Source organism: Zootoca vivipara, chromosome 4 (assembly GCF_963506605.1).
Source record: "Zootoca vivipara chromosome 4, rZooViv1.1, whole genome shotgun sequence".
Lineage (NCBI taxonomy): Eukaryota > Metazoa > Chordata > Lepidosauria > Squamata > Lacertidae > Zootoca > Zootoca vivipara.
In genome coordinates, this window is record NC_083279.1 from 101,415,541 (window position 1) to 101,438,714 (window position 23,174).

General features: G+C 48.0%; 2 protein-coding genes and 1 pseudogene across 3 annotated transcripts in view; 1 reads left to right on the forward strand and 2 right to left on the reverse strand.

Annotated features, from left to right (window-relative positions):
- The window catches only part of LOC118078482 (zinc finger protein 883-like), a 277,980-nt gene that overhangs the window by 165,996 nt on the left and 88,810 nt on the right, over positions 1-23,174 (reverse strand). The window contains exon 9 of one of the 2 annotated variants that reach the window (XM_060274074.1): positions 22,417-22,438. The exons of the other annotated variant lie outside the window; for it this stretch is intronic. Coding sequence (XP_060130057.1) covers positions 22,417-22,438 — 22 coding nt within the window. The remainder of the gene's footprint in view (positions 1-22,416; positions 22,439-23,174) is intronic. 2 annotated transcript variants of the gene reach the window in all.
- On the forward strand, positions 15,614-17,064 carry LOC118078484 (hemoglobin subunit beta-2-like; annotated as a pseudogene).
- LOC132592081 (hemoglobin subunit beta-1-like) lies at positions 21,065-22,746 on the reverse strand. Its single transcript, XM_060274177.1, has 3 exons — positions 22,574-22,746; positions 22,246-22,468; positions 21,065-21,318 (listed from the first exon to the last, which is right to left on the reverse strand). The coding sequence occupies exons 1-3, from the start codon at positions 22,663-22,665 to the stop codon at positions 21,190-21,192; spliced, it is 444 nt and encodes a 147-aa protein (XP_060130160.1). The 5' UTR covers positions 22,666-22,746; the 3' UTR covers positions 21,065-21,189.

Below are 23,174 nucleotides of genomic sequence, written 5' to 3' on the forward strand. Positions count from 1 at the left end.
GCGGAGGAGAGGAGGCAAGCAAAATGCAAGGGAGATAGGGAAAGATACAGGAAACTGAATGCAGATTTCCAAAAAACAGCAAGGAGAGACAAGAGGGTCTTCTTAAATGAGCAATGCAAAGAAATAGAGGAAAACAATAGAATGGGGAAAACCAGAGATCTGTTCAAGAAAATTGGAGATATGAAAGGAACATTTCGTACAAAGATTACCATAATCAAGGACAAAAGTGGTAAGGACCTAACAGAAGCAGAAGACATCAAGAAGAGGTGGCAAGAATACACAGAGGAATTATACCAGAAAGATATGGAGGTCTCATACACCCCAGGTAGTGTGGTTGCTGACCTTGAGCCAGACATCTTGGAGAGTGAAGTCAAATGGGCCTTAGAAAGCACTGCTAATAACAAGGCCAGTGGAAGTGATGATATTCCAGCTGAACTATTTAAAATTTTAAAAGATGATGCTGTTAAGGTGCTACACCCAATATGCCAGCAAGTTTGGAAAACTCAGCAATGGCCAGAGGATTGGAGAAGATCAGTCTACATCCCAATTCCAAAGAAGGGCAGTGCCAAAGAATGCTCCAACTACCGCACAATTGCGCTCATTTCACACGCTAGCAAGGTTATGCTTAAAATTCTACAAGGCAGGCTTAGGCAGTATGTGGACCGAGAACTCCCAGAAGTGCAAGCTGGATTTCGAAAGGGCAGAGGAACCAGAGACCAAATAGCAAACATGCGCTGGATTATGGAGAAAGCTAGAGAGTTCCAGAAAAACGTCTACTTCTGCTTCATTGACTATGCAAAAGCCTTCGACTGTGTCGACCACAGCAAACTATGGCAAGTTCTTAAAGAAATGGGAGTGCCTGATCACCTCATCTGTCTCCTGAGAAATCTCTATGTGGGACAAGAAGCTACAGTTAGAACTGGATATGGAACAACTGATTGGTTCAAAATTGGGAAAGGAGTACGACAAGGTTGTATATTGTCTCCCTGCTTATTTAACTTATATGCAGAATTCATCATGCGAAAGGCTGGACTAGATGAATCCCAAGCCGGAATTAAGATTGCCGGAAGAAATATCAACAACCTCAGATATGCAGATGACACAACCTTGATGGCAGAAAGCGAGGAGGAATTAAAGAACCTTTTAATGAGGGTGAAAGAGGAGAGCGCAAAATATGGTCTGAAGCTCAACATCAAAAAAACCAAGATCATGGCCACTGGTCCCATCACCTCCTGGCAAATAGAAGGGGAAGAAATGGAGGCAGTGAGAGATTTTACTTTCTTGGGCTCCTTGATCACTGCAGATGGTGACAGCAGTCACGAAATTAAAAGACGCCTGCTTCTTGGGAGAAAAGCAATGACAAACCTAGACAGCATCTTAAAAAGCAGAGACATCACTTTGCCGACAAAGGTCCGTATAGTTAAAGCTATGGTTTTCCCAGTAGTGATGTATGGAAGTGAGAGCTGGACCATAAAGAAGGCTGATCATCGAAGAATTGATGCTTTTGAATTATGGTGATCAAACCTATCCATTCTTAAGGAAATCAGCCCTGAGTGCTCCCTGGAAGGACAGATCGTGAAGCTGAGGCTCCAATACTTTGGCCACCTCATGAGAAGAGAAGAATCCTTGGAAAAGACCCTGATGTTGGGAAAGATTGAGGGCACTAGGAGAAGGGGACGACAGAGGACAAGATGGTTGGACAGTGTTCTCGAAGCTACGAACATGAGTTTGACCAAACTGCGGGAGGCAGTGCAAGACAGGAGTGCCTGGCGTGCTATGGTCCATGGGGTCACGAAGAGTCGGACACGACTAAACGACTAAACAACAACAACAAAGCTGCTCAGAGTGACACACACACACACAAACAAACACACACACGGCACCCACCAGCCCCCCCCGGCAGCCCTTTGGGGGGGGAGCAGCCTCACTCTGAAGTTGACGGGGTCCACGTGGAGCTTGTTGCAGTGCAGTTCACGCAGCTCGGAAAAAGCCTCCTTGACCTTGTTGAAGTCCAATCATGGCGGAAGGGCTGGAGATGTCCCCAAAGTTATTGAATAACCTCCGGGTCCAGGGGAAGACGATCAACATGCTGGAGAGAAGGGAGGGAGGGAGGAGAAAGGGAGAGGCAGGGATGGTTATTATCCAGGTGGAAAGAGGAGCGCCTGCCCAGACTACCTAGAGAGGTGCCCACCCCTGGCCTTACGTGGCAAGGGCCTCTGCACCCATGGCGGCCACGTCCACTGTCATCCAAATAGTGGTTGTGAGCTGCATCTCTCCGGCCGGCAAGTTTGCCATGATGGTTGACTCTGGGCTGGGATCTTCTCTTGGCTGCTGGAGAGAACCTTCTGAGCTGAGCTGGAGCTCCTTCCAGGGCTGGGGCCTTTTATACCCTGGACCAAAGCTCCTCCTCCCAGATTTACAGAAGCCGTCCTGGTTTCTGATTTGATCTAAGAATGTCCTGCTTTTCCTCAGGACATCCCTATAGTCCTCAGAGAAATCCTGGAGGGTATGGAGGAATGCCACCATTGAACCGAGGAGATAAGCAAGGATACAGGCTTTAGGAGGCATCTGAAGGCAGCCCTAGATGGGGAAGCCCCGAAGGAGCGTCTCCACCCCCATCACTCAGCCCAGACACTGAGGTCCTTCCTCCTCCAAGGGTCTTCTGGATGTTCAGTTACAGGGTACCAGGCAGAGGGCCTTCTTGGCAGTGGCTCCCTCCCTGTGGAATGACCTCCCATCAGATGTCAACTTGGGTGGCCTGAAAGATGGACTAGACAGATTCATGGAGGAGAAGCTCTCAATGGCTCCTAGCCAGGCTGGCTCTGCTCTCCCTCCAGAGTCTGAATCCCACTTGCAGGAAACTCCAATCCTGCTTGCCCATTGGGGTACCTGGTTGGCCATTGTGAGAAGAGGATCCTGGACTCAATGGGTCCCCTTTGGCTGAGCCAGAAAGCTCTGACTTTTGTCATTCCCAATCTTAAGGAACCTTGGGAAATGGAGTTCTGTGAATGAGCACTAGGAATTTGTGTGTTTATTGTGTGTGTCCCTGTAATTGTGTTTTAATTCAGTTTTTATGGGATGGCATTCAATTTCGTTGTACTACATACAATGACAATAAAGTATCTATTCTATTCTATTCTATTCCTTTCTATTCTATTATTTCCAACAGAACTTCCAGCAGACATTATAGAATTCTGCAGTAGTTTGTCCAACTATTCTCAAGCCAATGACACTTGGTTGTGTATATTTGCCCAGACTGATTCAGGTGGCATTTCAAGGGGTGCAGAACTATCTGATAAATGCCTGCCTAGGACCTTAACTTTTCTGGTTGTACGAATTTGTGTCACTTTAGAAGTCTTCAATTCTGTCTTCACTCTTGCCCCCCTTCTGTACACCTGTTCTGCTTCAAAGGCCATATTTCAAATGAAGCTCTTTCTCGGGGATGGGGAACCTGAGGTCTTCTGGATGTGGTCTGACTCTGCTTCCCATCCCCACTGACCGTTGGCTGGCCGTGGGCTTCCAATCCCTGCCCTTGTTTAACCTCCCTGTCTCCCTATCCCTGCCACTTCCAACTCTGCTGTTCTCTCCCTATGCTGGCAAACCTGCATGTAAGCTCCCTGGGGCAGAGTCCTCTCATACATTCCAAGGGCCCTTGATTGATAAATGGTAAAATAATAATAAATTTTAAAGTGCACTTAATAATGCTTAATTGACTCAATTATCCTCAAGCGACTAGCGATTGCAACTCTGTTTGCAATGCTTTCTTGGGCCCTGGTACTGATCAGGTCATGTGGGCAGGATTGCACAGGGCCACCCCTGTCATTGGGAGTGAGGTGGCTGCTTCAGGAGCTGGGCTGGAGGACACAGTGGTGAGGCATCGTAGGACAAAGTTGCCTGCGTGTGCAACACAGCCTGCCACCCCCAAGCTAGCTTGCGCCATCTCCAGCACTCTAGAAAAAGATTCAGCTTCCAGCTGAATCAGGGCAGCTGCAGTTTCTTAAGTCTTGTGGCTCTTGGAGGGGGTAAACTACAGTTCCCAGCAGTCTTTGGGGGGGAATCATGTGCTTTCACTGTACGTTGAGTACAGAGCTTTAGAAGATTCGGGTTTCTCCATCCTGTTTAACCTCCTCCCTGTCTCCCTATTCCGTGGGGACACAGCCCATCACCCTCATGCCCTGGCTGACCACCATCAGTGACAGAGCACTGGGCTAAATGGATCTTGGTCCAACCTGATGGGGAAGTCTTAAATTCCCCAGGAACTTGCCTTAAAGCCCTGCTAGAAGTATCTCTTCCTCTTGGATGGGAGCTGCCTGTGAGTAAAAACACATCAAATTCAAGAGGACAGCCTTCTAGCTAGACACGCCGAGAACTGCGCTGTTACTCGTTCCCCTAAAATCCCATTTATATTGGTCATGATTGATGAGTTCTAGGCTCAACAAAGCTCAACAAAGCTCAATAAAGAAGGCTGATCGCCGAAGAATTGATTCTTTTGAATTATGGTGCTGGAGGAGACTCTTGAGAGTCCCATGGACTGCAAGAAGATCAAACCTATCCATTCTGAAGGAAATCAGCCCTGAGTGCTCACTGGAAGGACAGATCCTGAAGCTGAGGCTCCAAGACTTTGGCCACCTCATGAGAAGAGAAGACTCCCTGGAAAAGACCCTGATGTTGGGAAAGATGGGGAGTGAAAACCTTGAGGGACGTTTGAGGGATTTTGAGAACCCCTTGGGACTTCCTACTGAGAAATAAAAGTAGCAAAGTGTTATGAAATTTAAAGTGATTAACTGCCCTGCAGAAAGCATGCTGAGGAGAAAACATGTTCTGTGCATAATTAAGAGAATGCAAAATAAATCTCCAGCTTGGTTTTAATTATAGAAAATAACAAAACATGACCCAGCCACCCACCAGGGTACTGAGAAAGGTACACAATGCTCCTTATATACTTTATCCAATTGGTGACACAGCTTAAATAACACAAACTTAACATCACCTTCTATACTGCCCCACAGCTGCAAAACTAGGTCCTGACCTTTACTTCTGGCTTTTAAAGAGATACCCATCTTGTGAAACAATAATGAACCTTAAAACTTAAACCATTCAACATAAAGAAGAAAAGATGGGGGACAACTGGATCCACAGTCTCTTAAGCAGGAAGATTCATGAGTTTAGGGGAAAGAATGGAGAGGAGACAAGGATTTTGTTGAGATGACATCAGCCTGAAGTTGGAAATAAGAACAGTGAAAGGGACGGTTTAATCTGGCACCTGCAGCCATTTATTTTCTGGGATGAAATCCCCAAGAAAGCTTATCAACTTCTATCCTTCAAAAAGCTCAACAACTGTGGTTGGCCCTCACGCATGTTCACTTCATCAAATCTGGCCCTCTTTGAAAAAAGTTTGGGCACCCCTGTAGAGCATCTTGACGGCTTCTGAGATTTTCAGGCAGAAAAGAAGAGAAATGGATTGTGCATATTTAATAATCATATTATATTATTAATTATATTATATTTATTTATTATTGTATGTAAAATTGAGGATTAAATTTGGCGAAATGTGAAGGGTGGGTGACGCTGGGAGATTGGCAGTGTTAGCGGAGGGGGGGAGTATATTTATACAAAAAACCCCTTTTATGTTTCATGTTCACCCTCTGCAGTCCACATCAGAGAGATTAGGTTGCCGGTTATGGGAGACGGAGGTCAGACAGCCAGCCATGTTCAAGGCCAGGTTGGAGAGGAAGGTGCAAATGTTGTCTGGGAGGAAGCAGGGCCTAAGGAAGCATTGCCAAAATAGTTTCAACCGCTTGTCTCTTGAGGATAACTGAGTCAATTAAAGATGATTAAGTGTACTTTCAGATTATTATTGTTATTTTGCTGTTTATCAATCAAGGGCCCTTGGAATGTAGGAGAGGACTCTGCCCCAGGGAGCTTACATTCAGGTTTGACAGGATGGGGAGAGAACAGCAGAGGGAGAGTTGGAAGTGGCAGGGATAGGGAGACAGGGAGGTTAAACAAGGGCAGGGATTGGGAGCCCACGGCCAGCCAACGGTCAGTGGGGATGGGAAGCAGAGTCAGACCACATCCAGAAGACCTCAGGTTCCCCGAGCAAGAGCTTCGTTCGAAATATGGGCTTTGAAGCAGAACAGGAGGCTCAACTATATACATATAAATGTTAAAAGACCCCTAACAGTTAAGTCCAGTCGCGAACGACTCTGTGGTTGCAGCACTCCTCTTGCTTTACTGGCCCAGGGAGCCAGCGTTAGTCTGCAGACAGTTTTTCTGGACTTCCGGTTTGTCGCCCGATCTGGCCGGCGGGGTTTGTCTCGAGTGCCGAGACAGCCCGGCTTTGCTGAGGGGGGGGAAGGCTGCGAAAGCGCCGCAGCGCCCCAAAAGAGTTCCAGATAGAGAGTTCTGGAAACAAAGCTCCAGCGGTGCCCCAATTTTTTTGCGATTCCCCGATCCTCTGGTGAGCTCTAATAAGAGCCCCGGAGAGAAAGGGGCGCAGTCGCGGGGGCCATTTTGGAGACCAGCGTTACCTCAGCAAAGTGAAGCTTCGAGTCCGGTGGTGGTGAGCGGCAGATTCTTCCAAATTTGCTGATTCGGAAAATTGGAACCCGTGAGTAAAGCTTGAAAATATTATGATACTGGATTACAATTTGATAAACGGGAGCAAGGGGGGAAAAACGGAAGCCACCTTCTCCCACTGATTGACTTATGAAGCAGTGTAATAAAAAAGGAGACTAGTGCCGGTGAAAAGCAGTATACTATTTGAACTCCTTCAGAGATTCTTTTAAAGAATTACCTCCGGAGGCAGGGTAAAGGGGTGAGATTTATTTCAAGGTTGATATTCCCTGCATCTGAAGAAAGGGAGTGCTTCTCTCTACCCCGAAATCGGCAGCTTGCGAAGATGAATGTTAACAAGGATTTGATATCTAAAAATTTTTTGACTGATTGTCTGAAATACTTTTTAAGTTGAAGTTACATATTACGGATTATATACAGTTTCCAGTTTGGACTTGGGATAATATATGTCTTTTGTAACCATCTCCTGGTTTTCAAGCCTCGCTCCATCCTCAGCAAGTTGGAAAAATGGCAACAAAAGAACACACATCTGCGTTCAAGGACAAAGTGATAAGACTCTTATGGGAATTCAGAATAGAGACATATAAGACTCAGCAACAACTGTTGGAAATAAACCAAGATCTACAGGAGCTCAGAGAACGGGACTTACCAAATGAAAAGGAGCAAGATTTGCAACAAGAGGATTTGTATAAAGAAAGAACACAAGAACTACAGGAAAAGGTTTTAACTGAAAAAAGGGTACAGGATGAGGAACGGTCGTATGAACTGAGCGATGGGAAAAAAGATAACCAAAAGAATAAAGTTGGATCGCAGGAGTTAACAGCGCAAGAGTCACAGGAGAGACAGAACACCCATGAGAAAAATGGACAGCAAAGAAGACAAGAAGACTGGGGAGGGGGAGATAGAGGGGTTTGGATTTTGAAACAGGTTAGGAAGGGGGTGGGTTGAAGGAAGATTGAATACTTAACTATTTAGGACAGACAAAAGGGACTGATAACTGGACTGACGACTTTGGAACTTGCTGGACTGGAAGGGAAAAGCCGTGACTGGGGTGGGGAGGGGAAAATTACGATATTTAAAAATTTGTGAAAGTAAGAATAATAAAGAGGCTCTTTGGAGGGAAAAATAGGCAGGTCAAAAAAAAAGTAATGGGTAGATTTGATTATGAAAAGATTCGGAAATATTAATTTAGTTTGACTAAAGAGGATTTAAAAATTGGGATAGTTTTTATAATATAAGGTTAATTTTCTTTTGTGGTAATAGAATGGGAATAAGAATAAGAATACTGCTAAATAAGAATTGAAAATGGAAATCGGGATAGGGGGGAGGTTGGGGAGGTCCTTTTTTCTTTTATTTCTTTTTTCTTTTTTTCCTTTTCTTTTTGCTTCTTCTTTTTAGGGTTTTTTTTTTCTTTACGCCCCCCCTCCTTTTTTCCTTTTTTCTTTTGTTTCCTTCTTTTTTCTTTTTTGTTTGGAAATTGGTTGGACGGATGCCCCCCCCTTCGTTCCCTCTCTTGGAGCCTCTCGGTGGCAGGGGGAGGCCCCGGGGAGGGGAGGGAGGGGTGGGGAGAAATTCAACCATAAAATGAAACACTGCCGGCTGCCTACCTTTCGGGGGTCCCTCTGGTGGGAGGAGAGGGCTCTGGGAGGGTGGACGGAAGTCAGTGGTAAATATGCTATGTATTTTCTTTTTTCTTTTCCATATCTGTTTTTTGTTTTTGTATACTATAAAATCAATAAAATGTTTAAAAAAAAATAGTCTGCAGACAGTTTTTCTGGGTCATGTGGCCAGCATGACTGAGCCCCTTCTGGCAAAACCAGAGTGGCGCAGCGGGTGTACAAAAGGGGTCAGGAGCGAAGAAGGATATTAAGACATCTAAAGTTACCCAAAGTTGTACAGCCATAAAAGCTGAGGTCACAGGTAGGCGTTTATCATAGAATCATAGAATCCTAGAGTTGGAAGAGACCACAAGGGCCATCCAGTCCAACCCCCTGCCAAGCAGGAAACACCATCAACGCATTCTTGACATATGCCTGTCAAGCCACTGCTTAAAGACCTCCAAAGAAGGAGACTCCACCACACTCCTTGGCAGCAAATTACACTGTCGAACAGCTCTTACTGTCAGGAAGTTCTTCCTAAAGTTTAAGTGGAATCTTCTTTCTTGTAGTTTGAATCCATTGCTCCGTGTCCGCTTCTCTGGAGCAGCAGAAAACAACCTTTCTCCCTCCTCTATATGACATCCTTTTATATATTTGAACATGGCTATCATATCACCCCTTAACCTTTTCTTCTCCAGGCTAAACATACCCAGCTCCCTAAGCCGTTCCTCATAAGGCATCGTTTCCAGGCCTTTGACCATTTTGGTTGCCCTCTTCTGGACACGTTCCAGCTTATCAGTATCCTTCTTGAACTGTGGTGCCCAGAACTGGACACAGTACTCCAGGTGAGGTCTGAGCAGAGCAGAATACAGTGGTACTATTACTTCCCTTGATCTAGATGCTATACTCCTATTGATGCAGCCCAGAATTGCATTGGCTTTTTTAGCTGCTGCATCACACTGCTGACTCATGTCAAGTTTGTGGTCTACCAAGACTCCTAGATCCTTTTCACATGTACTGCTCTCAAGTCAGGTGTCTCCCATCCTGTATTTGTGCCTTTCATTTTTTTTGCCCAAGTGTAGTACCTTACATTTCTCCTTGTTAAAATTCATCTTGTTTGCTTTGGCCCAGTTGTCTAATCTGTTAAGGTCATTTTGAAGTGTGATCCAGTCCTCTGGGGTATTAGCCACCGCTCCCAATTTGGTGTCATCTGCAAACTTGCTCAGGATGCCCTCAAGCCCATCATCCAAGTCATTGATAAAGATGTTGAATAAGACTGGGCCCAAGACAGAACCCTGTGGCACCCCACTAGTCACTACTCTCCAGGATGAGGAGGAGCCATTGATGAGCACCTTTTGGGTTCGGTCAGTCAGCCAGTTACAAATCCACTGAATGGTAGCATTGTCTAGCCTGCATTTTACCAGCTTCTTTACAAGAATATCATTGGGCACCTTGTCAAAGGCCTGGATTCAGGACCAAGTGTTATTGGCTTGAGAATAGTTGAACAAACTGTGGCAGAATTCTCAGGACTTGAAGTTCAATAATTTCTTCAGACGAAAATAAGGTGAGGGCGCTGGGCTCCATGGCTCCATCCAAGAACAGCCCCGGCAAACTCCTGCGGGGGGACGGGACAGCATTGAATTGGGACAGAATTGGCAAGCGGAGAGGCACAGGCCCCCTTCGAAAAGATCCTGATTAATGCTGCAGGAGAAAAGCATCTGTTTGGAAAGAATGAAAGACACTGGTTTTTGCTTTGCTTCAATGGTGGAAGGAGGGGAGGGAATATTTTAAGTCATACATTTTTCGGGATCTGGGTTATCTACCCTACCCTAAAAAAATGGAATGCAATGTTTTTGGGAAGAGTGGACTTTAAATTTGCCTCTTTGCGATGGATTAATTTTATAAGTAAGGACTTTGCCTGAAAGAAGATGGAGAGTGAAAACCTTGAGGGACTTTTGAGGGATTTTGACGACCCCTTGGGACTTCCTACTGAGAAAAAAAAGTAGCAAAGTGTTATGAAATTTAAAGTGATTAACTGCCCTGCAGAAAGCATGCTTAGGAGAAATCATGTTCTGTGCATAATTAAGAGAATGCAAAATAAATCTCCAGCTTGGTTTTAATTATAGAAAATAACAAAACATGACCCACCCACCCACCAGGGTACTGAGAAAGGTACACAATGCTCCTTATATACTCTATCCAATTGGTGACACAGCTTAAATAACACAAACTTAACATCACCTTCTATACTGCCCCACAGCTGCAAAACTAGGTCCTGACCTTTACTTCTGGCTTTTAAAGAGATACCCATCTTGTGAAACAATAATGAACCTTAAAACTTAAACCATTCAACATAAAGAAGAAAAGATGGGGGACAACTGGATCCACTGTCTCTTAAGCAGGAAGATTCATGAGTTTAGGGGGAAGGATGGAGAGGAGACAAGGATTTTGTTGAGATGACATCAGCCTGAAGTTGGAAATTAGAACAGTGAAAGGGACGGTTTAATCTGGCCCCTGCAGGAGTTTATTTTCTGGGATGAAATCCCCAAGGAAGCTTATCAGCTTCTATCCTTAAAAAAGCTCAACAACTGTGGTTGGCCCTCACACATGTTCACTTCATCAAATCTGGCCCTCTTTGAAAAAAGTTTGGGCACCCCTGTAGAGCATCTTGACGGCTTCTGAGACTTTCAGACAGAAAAGAAGAGAAATGGATTGTGCATATTTATTAATCATATTATATTAATAATTATATTATATTTATTATTGTATGTAAAATTGAGGATTAAATTTGGCAAAATGTGAAGGGTGGGTGACGCTGGGAGATTGGCAGTGTTAGCGGGAGGGGGGGGAGTATATTTATACAAAAAAACCCTTTCATGTTTCATGTTCACCCTCTGCAGTCCACATCAGAGAGATTGAGTTGCCGGTTATGGGGGACGGAGGTCAGACAGCCAGCCATGTTCAAGGCCAGGTTGGAGAGGAAGGTGCAAATGTTGTCTGGGAGGAAGCAGGGCCTAAGGAAGCATTGTAAATAGAGTGGCAATCGCTTGTCTCTTGAGGATAACTGAGTCAATTAAAGATGATTAAGTGTACTTTCAGATTATTATTGTTATTTTGCTGTTTATCAATCAAGGGCCCTTGGAATGTAGGAGAGGACTCTGCCCCAGGGAGCTTACATTCAGGTTTGACAGGATGGGGAGAGAACAGCAGAGGGAGAGTTGGAAGTGGCAGGGATAGGGAGACAGGGAGGTTAAACAAGGGCAGGGATTGGGAGCCCACGGCCAGCCAACGGTCAGTGGGGATGGGAAGCAGAGTCAGACCACATCCAGAAGACCTCAGGTTCCCCATCCCCGAGAAAGAGCTTCATTTGAAATATGGGCTTTGAAGCAGAGCAGGAGGCTCAACTATATACATATAAATGTTAAAAGACCCCTAACAGTTAAGTCCAGTCGCGAACGACTCTGTGGTTGCAGCACTCATCTTGCTTTACTGGCCCAGGGAGCCAGCGTTAGTCTGCAGACAGTTTTTCTGGGTCATGTGGCCAGCATGACTGAGCCCCTTCTGGCAAAACCAGAGTGGCGCAGCGGGTGTACAAAAGGGGGCAGGAGTGAAGAAGGATATTAAGTCTTCTAAAGTGACCCAAAGTTGTACAGCCATAAAAGCTGAGGTCACAGGTAGGCGTTTATCATAGAATCATAAAATCATAGAATCCTAGAGTTGGAAGAGACCCCAAGGGCCATCCAGTCCAACCCCCTGCCAAGCAGGAAACACCATCAACGCATTCTTGACATATGCCTGTCAAGCCTCTGCTTAAAGACCTCCAAAGAAGGAGACTCCACCACACTCCTTGGCAGCAAATTACACTGTCGAACAGCTCTTACTGTCAGGAAGTTCTTCCTAAAGTTTAAGTGGAATCTTCTTTCTTGTAGCTTGAATCCATTGCTCCATGTCCGCTTCTCTGGAGCAGCAGAAAACAATCTTTCTCCCTCCTCCATATGACATCCTTTTCTATATTTGAACATGGCTATCATATCACCCCTTAACCTTCTCTTCTCCAGGCGAAACATACCCAGCTCCCTAAGCCGTTCTTCATAAGGCATCGTTTATAGGCGTTTGACCATTTTGGTTGCCCTCTTCTGGACATATTCCAGCTTGGCAGTATCCTTCTTGAACTGTGGTCAGATACAGTCATTCTGCGCCCCTTGAAATGCCACCTGAATCAGTCTGGGCAAATATAGACAACCAAGTGTCATTGGCTTGAGAATAGTTGAACAAACTATTGCAGAATTCTCATGGCTTGAAGTTCAATAATGTCTTCAGACAAAAATAAGGCGAGGGCGCTGGGCTCCATTGCTCCATCCAAGAACAGCCCCGGCAAACTCCTGTGGGGAGACGGGGGACGGGACAGCATTGAATTGGGACAGAATTGGCAAGCGGAGAGGCACACGCCCCCTTCGAAAAGATCCTGATTTATGCTGCAGGAGAAAAGCATCTGTTTGGAAAGAATGAAGGACACTGGTTTCTGCTTTGCTTGAACGGTGGAGGGAGGGGAGGGAATATTTTAAGTCATACATTTTGGGGGATCTGGGTTATCTACCCTACCCTAAAGCAATGGAATGCAAACTTTTCGGGAAGAGTGGACTTAAAATTTGCCTCTTTGCGAAGGATGGACTTTGCCTGAAAGAAGATGGAGAGTGACAACCTTGAGGGACTTTTGAGGGATTTTGCCGACCCCTTGGGACTTCCTACTGAGAAATAAAAGTAGCAAAGTGTTATGAAATTTAAAGTGATTAACTGCCCTGCAGAAAGCATGCTGAGGAGAAAACATGTTCTGTGCATAATTAAGAGAATGCAAAATAAATCTTCAGCTTGGTTTTAATTATAGAAAATAACAAAACATGACCCAGCCACCCACCAGGGTACTGAGAAAGGTACACAATGCTCCTTATATACTCTATCCAATTGGTGACACAGCTTAAATAACACAAACTTAACATCACCTTCTATACTGCCCCACAGCTGCAAAACTAGGTCCTGACCTTTACTTCTGGCTTTTAAAGAGATACACATCTTGTGAAACAAAAATGAACCTTAAAACTTAAACCATTCAACATAAAGAAGAAAAGATGGGGGACAACTGGATCCACTGTCTCTTAAGCAGGAAGATTCGTGAGTTTAGGGGAAAGGATGGAGAGGAGACAAGGATTTTGTTGAGATTACATCAGCCTGAAGTTGGAAATAAGAACAGTGAAAGGGTTGGTTTAATCTGGCCAGTGCAGCAGTTTATTTTCTGGGATGAAATCCCCAAGGAAGCTTATCAACTTCTATCCTTCAAAAAGCTCAACAACTGTGGTTGGCCCTCACGCATGTTCACTTCCTCAAATCTGGCCCTCTTTGAAAAAAGTTTGAGCACCCCTGTAGAGCATCTTGACGGCTTCTGAGACTTTCAGACAGAAAAGAAGAGAAATGGGTTGTGCATATTTATTAATCATATTATATTATTAATTATATTTTATTTATTTATTATTGTATGTAAAATTGAGGATTAAATTTGGCGAAATGTGAAGGGTGGGTGACGCTGGGAGATTGGAAGTGTTAGCGGGAGGGGGGGGAGTATATTTATACAAAAAAACCCTTTCATGTTTCATGTTCTCCTCTGCAGTCCACATCAGAGAGATTGAGTTGCCGGTTATGGGGGACGGAGGTCAGACAGCCAGCCATGTTCAAGGTCAGGTTGGAGAGGAAGGTTCGAATGTTGTCTGGGAGGAAGCAGGGCCTAAGAAAGCATTGCCAACAGAGTTTCAATCGCTTGTCTCTTGAGGATAACTGAGTCAATTAAAGATGATTAAGTGTACTTTCAGATTTTTATTATAATTATTATTTTGTCGTTTAACAATCAAGGGCCCTTGGAATATAGGAGAGGACTCTGCCCCAGGGAGCTTACATTCAGGTTTGACAGCATGGGCAGAGAACAGCAGAGGGAGAGTTGGAAGTGGCAGGGATAGGGAGACAGGGAGGTTAAACAAGGGCAGGGATTGGGAGCCCACGGCCAGCCAATGGTCAGTGGGGATGGGAAGCAGAGTCAGACCACATCCAGAAGACCTCAGGTTCCCCGAGCAAGAGCTTCGTTCGAAATATGGGCTTTGAAGCAAAACAGGAGGCTCAACTGTACAGGTGTACAAAAGGGGACAGGAGCAAAGGTCATAGAATCATAGAATCATAGGATCATAGAGTTGGAAGAGACCACAAGGGCCATCCAGTCCGACCCCCTGACAAGCAGGAAACACCATCAAAGCATTCTTGACACATGCCTGTCAAGCCTCTGCTTAAAGACCTCCAAAGAAGGAGACTCCACCACACCCCTTGGTAGCAAGTTCCACTGCCAAACAGCTCTTACTGTCGATTTGAAGACTTCTAAAGTGACCCAAAGTGGTACAGCCAGAAAAGTTAAGGTCCTAGGCAGGCATTTATCAGATAATTCTGCACCCCTTGAAATGCCACCTGAATGAGTCTGGGCAAATATAGACAACCAAGTGACATTGGCTTGAGAATAGTTGAACAAACTACTGCAGAATTCTTGGGACTTGAAGATCTATAATGTCTGCTGAAAGTTCTGTTGGAAATTAGAATAGAATAGAATAGAATAGAATAGAATAGAATAGAATAGATACTTTATTGTCATTGTATGTAGTACAACGAAATTGAATGCCATTACAATTACAGCGACACACACACAAATTCCTAGTGCTCCTTCACAGAACTCCGTTTCCCAAGGTTCCTTAAGATTGGGAATGACAAAAGTCAGAGCTTTCTGGCTCAGCCAAAGGGGACCCATTGAGTCCAGGATCCTCTTCTCACAATGGCCAACCGGGTACCCCAATGGGCAAGCAGGATTGGAGTTTCCTGCAAGTGGGATTCAGAAGCATCGCTGCCTCTGAGCGCGGAGGGAGAGCAGAGCCAGCCTGGCTAGGAGCCATTGAGAGCTTCTCTTCCATGAATCTGTCTAGTCCGTCTTTCAGGCCACCCAAGTTGACATCTGATGGGAGGTCATTCCACAGGGAGGGAGCCACTGCCAAGAAGGCCCTCTGCCTGGTACCCTGTAGCTGAACCACCAGAAGACCCTCGGAGGAGGAAGGACCTCAGTGTTTCGGCTGAACGATGGGAGGTGGAGACGCTCCTTCGGGGCTTCCCCATCTAGGGCTGCTTTCAGATGCCTTCTAAATCCTGTATCCTTGCTTATCTCCTCGGTTCAATGGTGGCATTCCTCCATACCCTCCAGGATTTCTCTGAGGACAATAGGGATGTCCTAAGGAAAAGCAGATCATTCTTAGATCAAATCAGAAACCAGGACGGCTTCTGTAAATCTGGGAGGAGGAGCTTTGGTCCAGGGTATAAAAGGCCCCAGACCTGGAAGGAGCTCCAGCTCAGCTCAGAAGGTTTTCTCCAGCAGCCAAGAAAAGCTCCCAGCCCAGAGTCAACCATCATGGCAAACTTGCCGGCCGGAGAGATGCAGCTCACAACCACTATCAGGATGACAGTGGACATGGCCGTCATTGGTGCAGACTCCCTTCCTGGGTAAGGCCAGGGGTGGGCACCTCTCTAGGCAGGCTGGGCAGGCGCTCCGCTTTCCACCTGAAGAATAACCACTTCTGGCTCTCCCTTTCTTCTTCCTTCCTTCCTTCCTTCCTTCCTTCCTTCCTTCTCTCCAGCCTGTTGGTGGTCTACCCCTGGACCCAGAGATTATTCGCTCACTATGGGAACCTCTCCAGCCCTTCCGCCATGATTGGACTTCAACAAGGTCAAGGAGGCTTTTCCCGAGCTGCGTGAACTGCACTGCAACAAGCTCCACGTGGACCCCGTCAACTTCAGGGTGAGGCTGCTCCCCGCCCCAAAAGGGCTGCCGGGGGGGCTGGTGGGTGCCGTGTGTGTGTTTGTTTGTGTGTGTGTGTGTCACTCTGGGCAGCTTACAGCACATTAAAAAATGGGAAAACATTAGGCATTAAAAAGTTTCCGATACAGGGTTGCCTTCAGTTTTTAGTTAGTTGTTTATTTCCTTGACATTTGGTGGGAGGGCGTTCCACAGGGTAGGTGCCACAACCGAGAAGGCCCTGTGCCTGGTTCCCTGCAACCTCACTTCTTGCAGTGAGGGAACCGCCAGAAGGCCCTCGAAACTGGACCTCAGTGTCTGGGCAGAATGATGGGGGTGGAGACGCTCCTTCGAGTATACAGGGCTGAGGCCTTTTGGGGCTTTCAAGGTCAACACCAACACTTTGAATTGTGTTCAGAAGTTTTGGCAGCCGCTCCCAGTCACCAGTCTAGCTGCCACATTCTGGATGAGTTGCAGTTTCCAGGTCACCTTCAAAGGTAGCCCCACATAGAGCGCATAGCAGTAGTCCAAGCGGGAGATAACCAGAGCATGCACCACTCTGGCGAGGCAGTCCGTGGGCAGGGAGGGTCTCAGCCTGCGTACCAGATGGAGCTGGTAGACAGCTGCCCTAGACACAGAATTGACCTGCGCCTCCATGGACAGCTGTGAGTCTAATCTGTTGAATCTACTGTGCGATGTGTTGTGGGGAGAGGGCGACCCACACATGGGCTCCCTGGCAGAAGGAGTCACCCCCTCTTTTTGTTTTCTCTTCCAGCTCCTGGGCGAGGTCCTCATCACCCTCCTGACCCCCCTTTGGACAGGAATTCACCCCTGCTTACCACCATGCCTTCCACAAGCTGGTCAAGGTGGTGGCTCACGCAATGGCCCACCGGTACCACTGAGACCCCCCCCCCAGGGAGAAGTGGCAGCCTCCTGCTGGTCTCGCCACCCACCGGGTGGGGTGGGGGCCACCCCTTCCTGCCCCCATGTGACGCTTGACCCTCTAATAAATCCTCCCTCTGCATCTGACCTGGTTTCCTGTGTCTCTTTCTCTCTGGGCCCGAGGGAAGGGACAAGCTGGGGGGTGTAGAAATGTCTCATGTTAGTTGGGGGGGGCTGGGAAAGTGGGAGAAGAAGAAGAAGAAGAGTTTGGATTTGATATCCCGCTTTATCACTACCCGAAGGAGTCTCAAAGCGGCTAACATTCTCCTTTCCCTTCCTCCGCCACAACAAGCACTCTGTGGGGTGAGTGAGGCTGAGAGACTTCAGAGAAGTGTGACTACCCCAAGGTCGCCCAGCAGCTGCATGTGGAGGAGCGGAGACCCGAACCTTGTTCCCCAGATTACAAGTCTACCGCTCTTAACCACTACACCACACTGGCTCCTCTGTCGCTCAAGAGAGAGAGAGAGAGAGAGAGAGAGAGAGAGAGAGAGAGAGAGAGAGAGAGAGAGAGAGAGAGAGAGAGAGAGAGAGAGAGAGAGAGAGAGAGAGAGAGGTGGTGGTCAGTCCTATGCTTTTCTTACCTGCACAGGTGAGGCCACGCCCACCTCTGGTCACCTGCAGAGGAAGTCTGTCCCAGCCCAGGAGAAACAGGAAGTTCCGACATCTCCATCTATGTCCACTCTAGGGATGTTGTACTTGTCTGCTCTTTGTGTTTCACATCCCACAAAATTGGAGTTTGTGTAAGAGACTCAGAGGGGGATGCAGACCCTCCCCCTGCTCTGGATTTCACCCCTCTGAATAAGGAGTGGGGGTACCAACAAGGGCAACCCAGGGAGACCCCCAAGGGCCACTCTCCCCCCGCAATGCCCCTCCCTCCCTGCCTCTTTCCAGGTGGGTGTCGGGGACGTAGCTCGCTCTTAATCGGCAGGGAGAGCAGGGCATTCATTTTGTTTCATTCATTCATTTGCTAAATCTGGTGGTTTACAGGATAAAATTACGATATAAAAACACAAAATACATAATCAAAACAAAAACAACCCAATAAACACCCCTGCCAACATATTTCACACCCATGACCTCAAAGGAGTTCACCACCTCACTGAAATATCAAACAAAATGATCCAAAATAAAACGCCATTGGGGCAGCGAACCCAGCAAGTCTCCCTCTGAGGGGTCCCAGGTGGAGATCAATGGGGGGTAAGGGGCATGGCTCCCCATATCTTCTGAGGGTACCGAAAGGGCAATTTAATTTCTCATTGGGGTTTGTGATCCGGCCTGTCTCCCAGACGAAGAAAAGACGAGGGCGCTGGGCTCCATGGCTCCATCCAAGAACAGCCCCGGCAAACTGCTTTGAAATGGGACAGAATTGGCAAGCGGAGAGCACACGCCCCCGTCGAAAAGATCAGGATCTGGGTTATGTACCCTACCCTAAAGAAATGGAATGCAATGTTTTTGGGAAGAGTGGACTTTAAATTTGCCTCTTTGGGATGGATTGATTTTATAAGTAAGGACTTTGCCTGAAAGAAGGTGGAGAGTGACAACCTTGAGGGACTTTTGAGGGATTTTGACGACCCCTTGGGACTTCCTACTGAGAAATAAAAGCAGTAAAGAAGAAAAGATGGGTGACAACTGGATGGACTGTCCTTTAAGCAGGAAGATTTATGAGTTTGGGGGGGTGGGGGATGGAGAGGAGACAAGGACTTTGTTGAGATTACATCAGCCTGAAGTTGGAAATAAGAACAGTGAAAGGGTTGGTTTAATCTGGCCCCTGCAGCCGTTTATTTTCTGGGATGAAATCCCCAAGAAAGCTTATCAACTTCTATCCTTTAAAAAGCTCAACAACTGTGGTTGGCCCTCATGCATGTTCACTTCATCAAATCTGGCCATTTTTGAAAAAAGTTTGGGCACCCCTGTAGACATAGCTGCCAAGTTCTGGCCTGAGAAATAAGGGACTGGACCGGAAGTAGCAGACCGGAAGTAGTGCTGCCGCCATTTTGGAACTGGGCAAAGCAGCATCAAAAGTCACGTCTGAGCATGCTCCGCCCATTCCAAAATGGCCGTCGCGCCAGAATAAACTGGGGAAAAACAAAAAAAATCCGTTTTTTCGGCTGGGAACAGCCAGAAAAACGGGGGTTTCCCAGGGAATACGGGAGACTTGGCAGCTATGCCCTGTAGAGCATCTTGACGGTTTCTGAGACTTTCAAAACGAAAAGAAGAGAAATGGATTGTGCATATTTATGAATTATATTAGATTATTAATTATATTTTATTTATTTATTATTGTAGGTAAAATTGAGGGTTAGATTTGGAGAAATGTGAAGGGTGGGTGACGCTGGGAGATTGGCAGTGTTAGCGGGGGGGGGGAGTATATTATATATTTGTACAAAAAAACCCTATTCGTTTCATCTTCACCCTCTGCAGTCTGCACTAGTGAGGCTGAGTTGTTGGTTCCTGCTGTCAGAGGTCAGACAGCCATGTTCAAGGCAAAATAAAATCTAAAGTGTGTGTTCAAAGCAATGTAATGAAACGGGAACTAGAATATTGCTACATGCCACCCGTCTCCAAGCGGTGCACGACTCCACGGGTTTTATTGACCTCCTTTAGCAATGAGCAGGACCTCCTTCCAGGGCTGGAGCCTTTTATACCTTGGGCCAAAGACCCTCCTCCTCCTCCTCTGGGGGCCCAGCTTGGTGGGGCTGGGGAGCAGGAGGGGGGAAGAGGCTGGCTATGGGGTGTGGCGCCCTGGGCCGAGCAGGAGGCCCCGATAGCTGCTTCTCTCGAGGAGGCATCAGGCCCCAGCTGCTCTCTTTATCAGCAGGACCAGGTCTGAGCACACAGCCCAGGAGACTCCCTGGAAGCTCACCATTTTGCAGGGGCAAAACACACCCCACACACCTCATGTGGCATTTAGACCCATTGCGCAGATGAAGGCGCAATGGGAGCCACAAGGGACATGTCCTGGATGACTCAAACCCAGAGCTTCCCTCAATGAGACCCCAAAAGGGGGTGTCTACGATTGGCAGGACGCTGGGGGGAGAGGGGCTGGAGTCTGGCTTGAAAGAGGGGGGCAGTGATTTGTGGGGAACTGGACCAGCCAGGAGGCAAGAGTTGGAGGCAGGGGAAGCTTCAGAGCTGGAGGAAGAGGAGGAAGAGGCAGGCCAGGCAAGGGAAGGGCCAGGGGCTTCCTCACCTCCTCCTGCCCCTCGGTCTCCCAGATGAGGGAAGAGCAGAACAAGGATCACGGGGGGTAATTATCCTGGCAATTTTCACCCAGAAACAGGAGGGAAAGGGCTTCCCTCGCTGTTTCTCTCAATACCTGGCTCTCGTTCTGGCATGGAGGCGCTGAGTGCAAAAGCCCTTTGCCTGCCCAGGAACCTCCCATGCCACCATTACGAAGCAGAGGTTCTCCTGCTAATTAGAGTTTAATTGGACTAACAAAGTGCAAGTGGATCAAGAGGTACCACTCCGGCGGGAAGGTAAACGGCGTTTCCGTGCGCTGCTCTGGTTTGCCAGAAGCGGCTGAGTCATGCAGGCCACATGACCCGGAAAAACTGCCTGCAGACAAACGTTGGCTCCCTTGGCCAGTAAAGCGAGATGAGCGCCGCAACCCCAGAGTCGTTCACGACTGGACTTAACTGTCAGGGGTCCTTTACCTTTACCTTTTTTACAGGCGCATGGCGCTAGAAAAGATGAGATCATAAACTGCAAAACAGAACCAGCTGCAAGGTTGTTAAGGGAAGGAACTTGAATCACTGGAAATAAATAAATAAAAGTTATTACCAAAAAAAAGAAGAAAAAAGAAGAAAAAGAGGGAAGATTGCTCTGAACCAACCCCCACTGGTGCTCAATGGTTCCTCTTGAGTGACAGAGGAGAGAGAAGCCCCCCCCAACTTTCCTAGCCCCCCCCACCAGCACCCTGAACCCCCCCCCACTGGTGCTCAATGGTTCCTCTTGAGTGACAGAGGAGAGAGAAGCCCCCCCAATTTCCTAGCCCCCCCCACCAGCCAGTTAACAGGAGGTGTCTCCCCCCCCAGGCCTGTTTCCCCCCCTCCGTCCCAGAGAAAGAGACACAGGAAACCAGTCAGATTGCAGAGGGAGGATTTATTAGAGGGTCAAGCGTCACATGGGGGCAGGAAGGGGTGGCCCCCACCCCACCCGGTGGGTGGCGAGACCAGCAGGAGGCTGCCGCTTCTCCCTGGGGGGGTCTCAGTGGTACCGGCGGGCCATTGCGTGAGCCACCACCCTGACCAGCTTGTGGAAGGCATGGTGGTAAGCAGGGGTGAATTCCTTCCCAAAGTGGGCGGCCAGGAGGGTGATGAGGACCTCGCCCAGGATCTGGAAGAGAAAGCAAAAAGAGGGGGTGACTCCTTCTGCCAGGGGGGCTGTGTGCCTTCTCCCCACAACCCCCACCCCACACAGTCACAGCTGGCAGCTGTAGAGTCAAGCCCAAAGGCCATCTGGGTTGAATGAAGGGGTTTGGGGTCCCCTGGAAGGACGTCGCTCCAGGAGGCAACAGGCAGAACCCAGTTGGCATTGCCATGCCAGGAGAGGTTTGGTGCCAAGAAGGAACCTGGCCCCTGCCAGGGACCTCCTGGGCTTGGCCTCTGCTAGCCGGACAGATCCTTGCTTGACCAGGGACAAGTCAGGAGGAGGAAGGGCAAAGGCCCACAAGCTGCATTTGAAGGGCCAGAAGGCAAGAGAGTCCGTCAAGGTAAAAAGGGTTGGCTTGCTCAGGGCGTGGCTGAAGGTGCCCATGGATGAGGGGCGCCCACTCTGACTCGCCAGGAGATGAGACCACAAGGATTTTGAAAGATAGCCAGGACCTCTCCCCGACTTGGGTATGTTGATATAGTTAAAATTAATAGATTTATATCTCTACACCGCTGCTTCATAAAAAATGCATCACATAAAAATATATGGTAAAATCACATAAAGTTCAAAACAAGTTCAAAGCATGAGAAAAGAGAAAGCTGGAACTTGTTTTCTAGTGCACAAGAGGGCAGGACCCGAACCGATGGATTTAAATAACAAGAAAGGAGATTCCCATTAGATATTAAGAGGAACTTTCTGAAGTTAAGAGCTGCTTGAGAGTGGAAGAGACTCCCTTGGAAGGTGAGGATTCCTGCAGGGGGTTGGACTAGATGTCCCTTGGGGTCCCTTACAACAGAACATTCCTATGATTCTATGATTCATGTGGGGCCCCCACCCATCCCCCCCCCAGCCCTCCCCCCAGCAGCCCTTTGAGGTGGGGAGCAGCCTCACCAGGAAGTTGACGGGATCCACGTGGAGCTTCTCGCAGTGCAGTTCGCTCAGCTTGGCAAAGGTGTCCTTGACCTTGTCGGGGTTCTTGACGGCTTCTGAGAAGGAGGCCAGGACCTTGTGGCCGTGCGCCTTGACTTTGGCGTTGGCAGTGATGGCAGAAGGGCTGGAGACGTCCCCAAAGTGAGTGAATAACCTCCGGGTCCAGGGGAAGACGATCAACATGCTGGAGAGAAGGAAGGAGAAAGGGAGAGGCAGGGATGGTTATTATCCCGGTGGAAAGAGGAGCCCCTGCCCCCCTGCCCAGAGAGGCGACCACCCCTGGCCTTACGTGGCAAGGGCCTCCGCCCCCATGGCGGCCACGTCCACTTTGCCCCAGGCAGTGGTGATGAGCTGCTTCTCTTCGGCGGTCCAGTGCACCATGATGGCTGGCTGTGGGCTGGGAGCTTCTCTGGGCTGCTGGAGAAAACCTTCTGGGCTGAACTGGAGCTCCTTCCAGGGCTGGAGCCTTTTATACCTTGGGCCAAATCTCCTCCTCCTCCTCCTCCTCCTCCTCCTCCTCTGGGGGCCCAGCTTGGTGGGGCTGGGGAGCAGGAGGGGCGAAGAGGCTGGCTATGGGGTGTGGCGCCCTGGGCCGAGCAGGAGGCCCCGATAGCTGCTTCTCTCGAGGAGGCATCAGGCCCCAGCTGCTCTCTTTATCAGCAGGACCAGGTCTGAGCACACAGCCCAGGAGACTCCCTGGAAGCTCACCATTTTGCAGGGGCAAAACACACCCCACAGACCTCATGTGGCATTTAGACCCATTGCGCAGATGAAGGCGCAATGGGAGCCACAAGGGACATGTCCTGGATGACTCAAACCCAGAGCTTCCCTCAATGAGACCCCAAAAGGGGGTGTCTATGATTGGCAGGACGCTGGGGGGAGAGGGAATG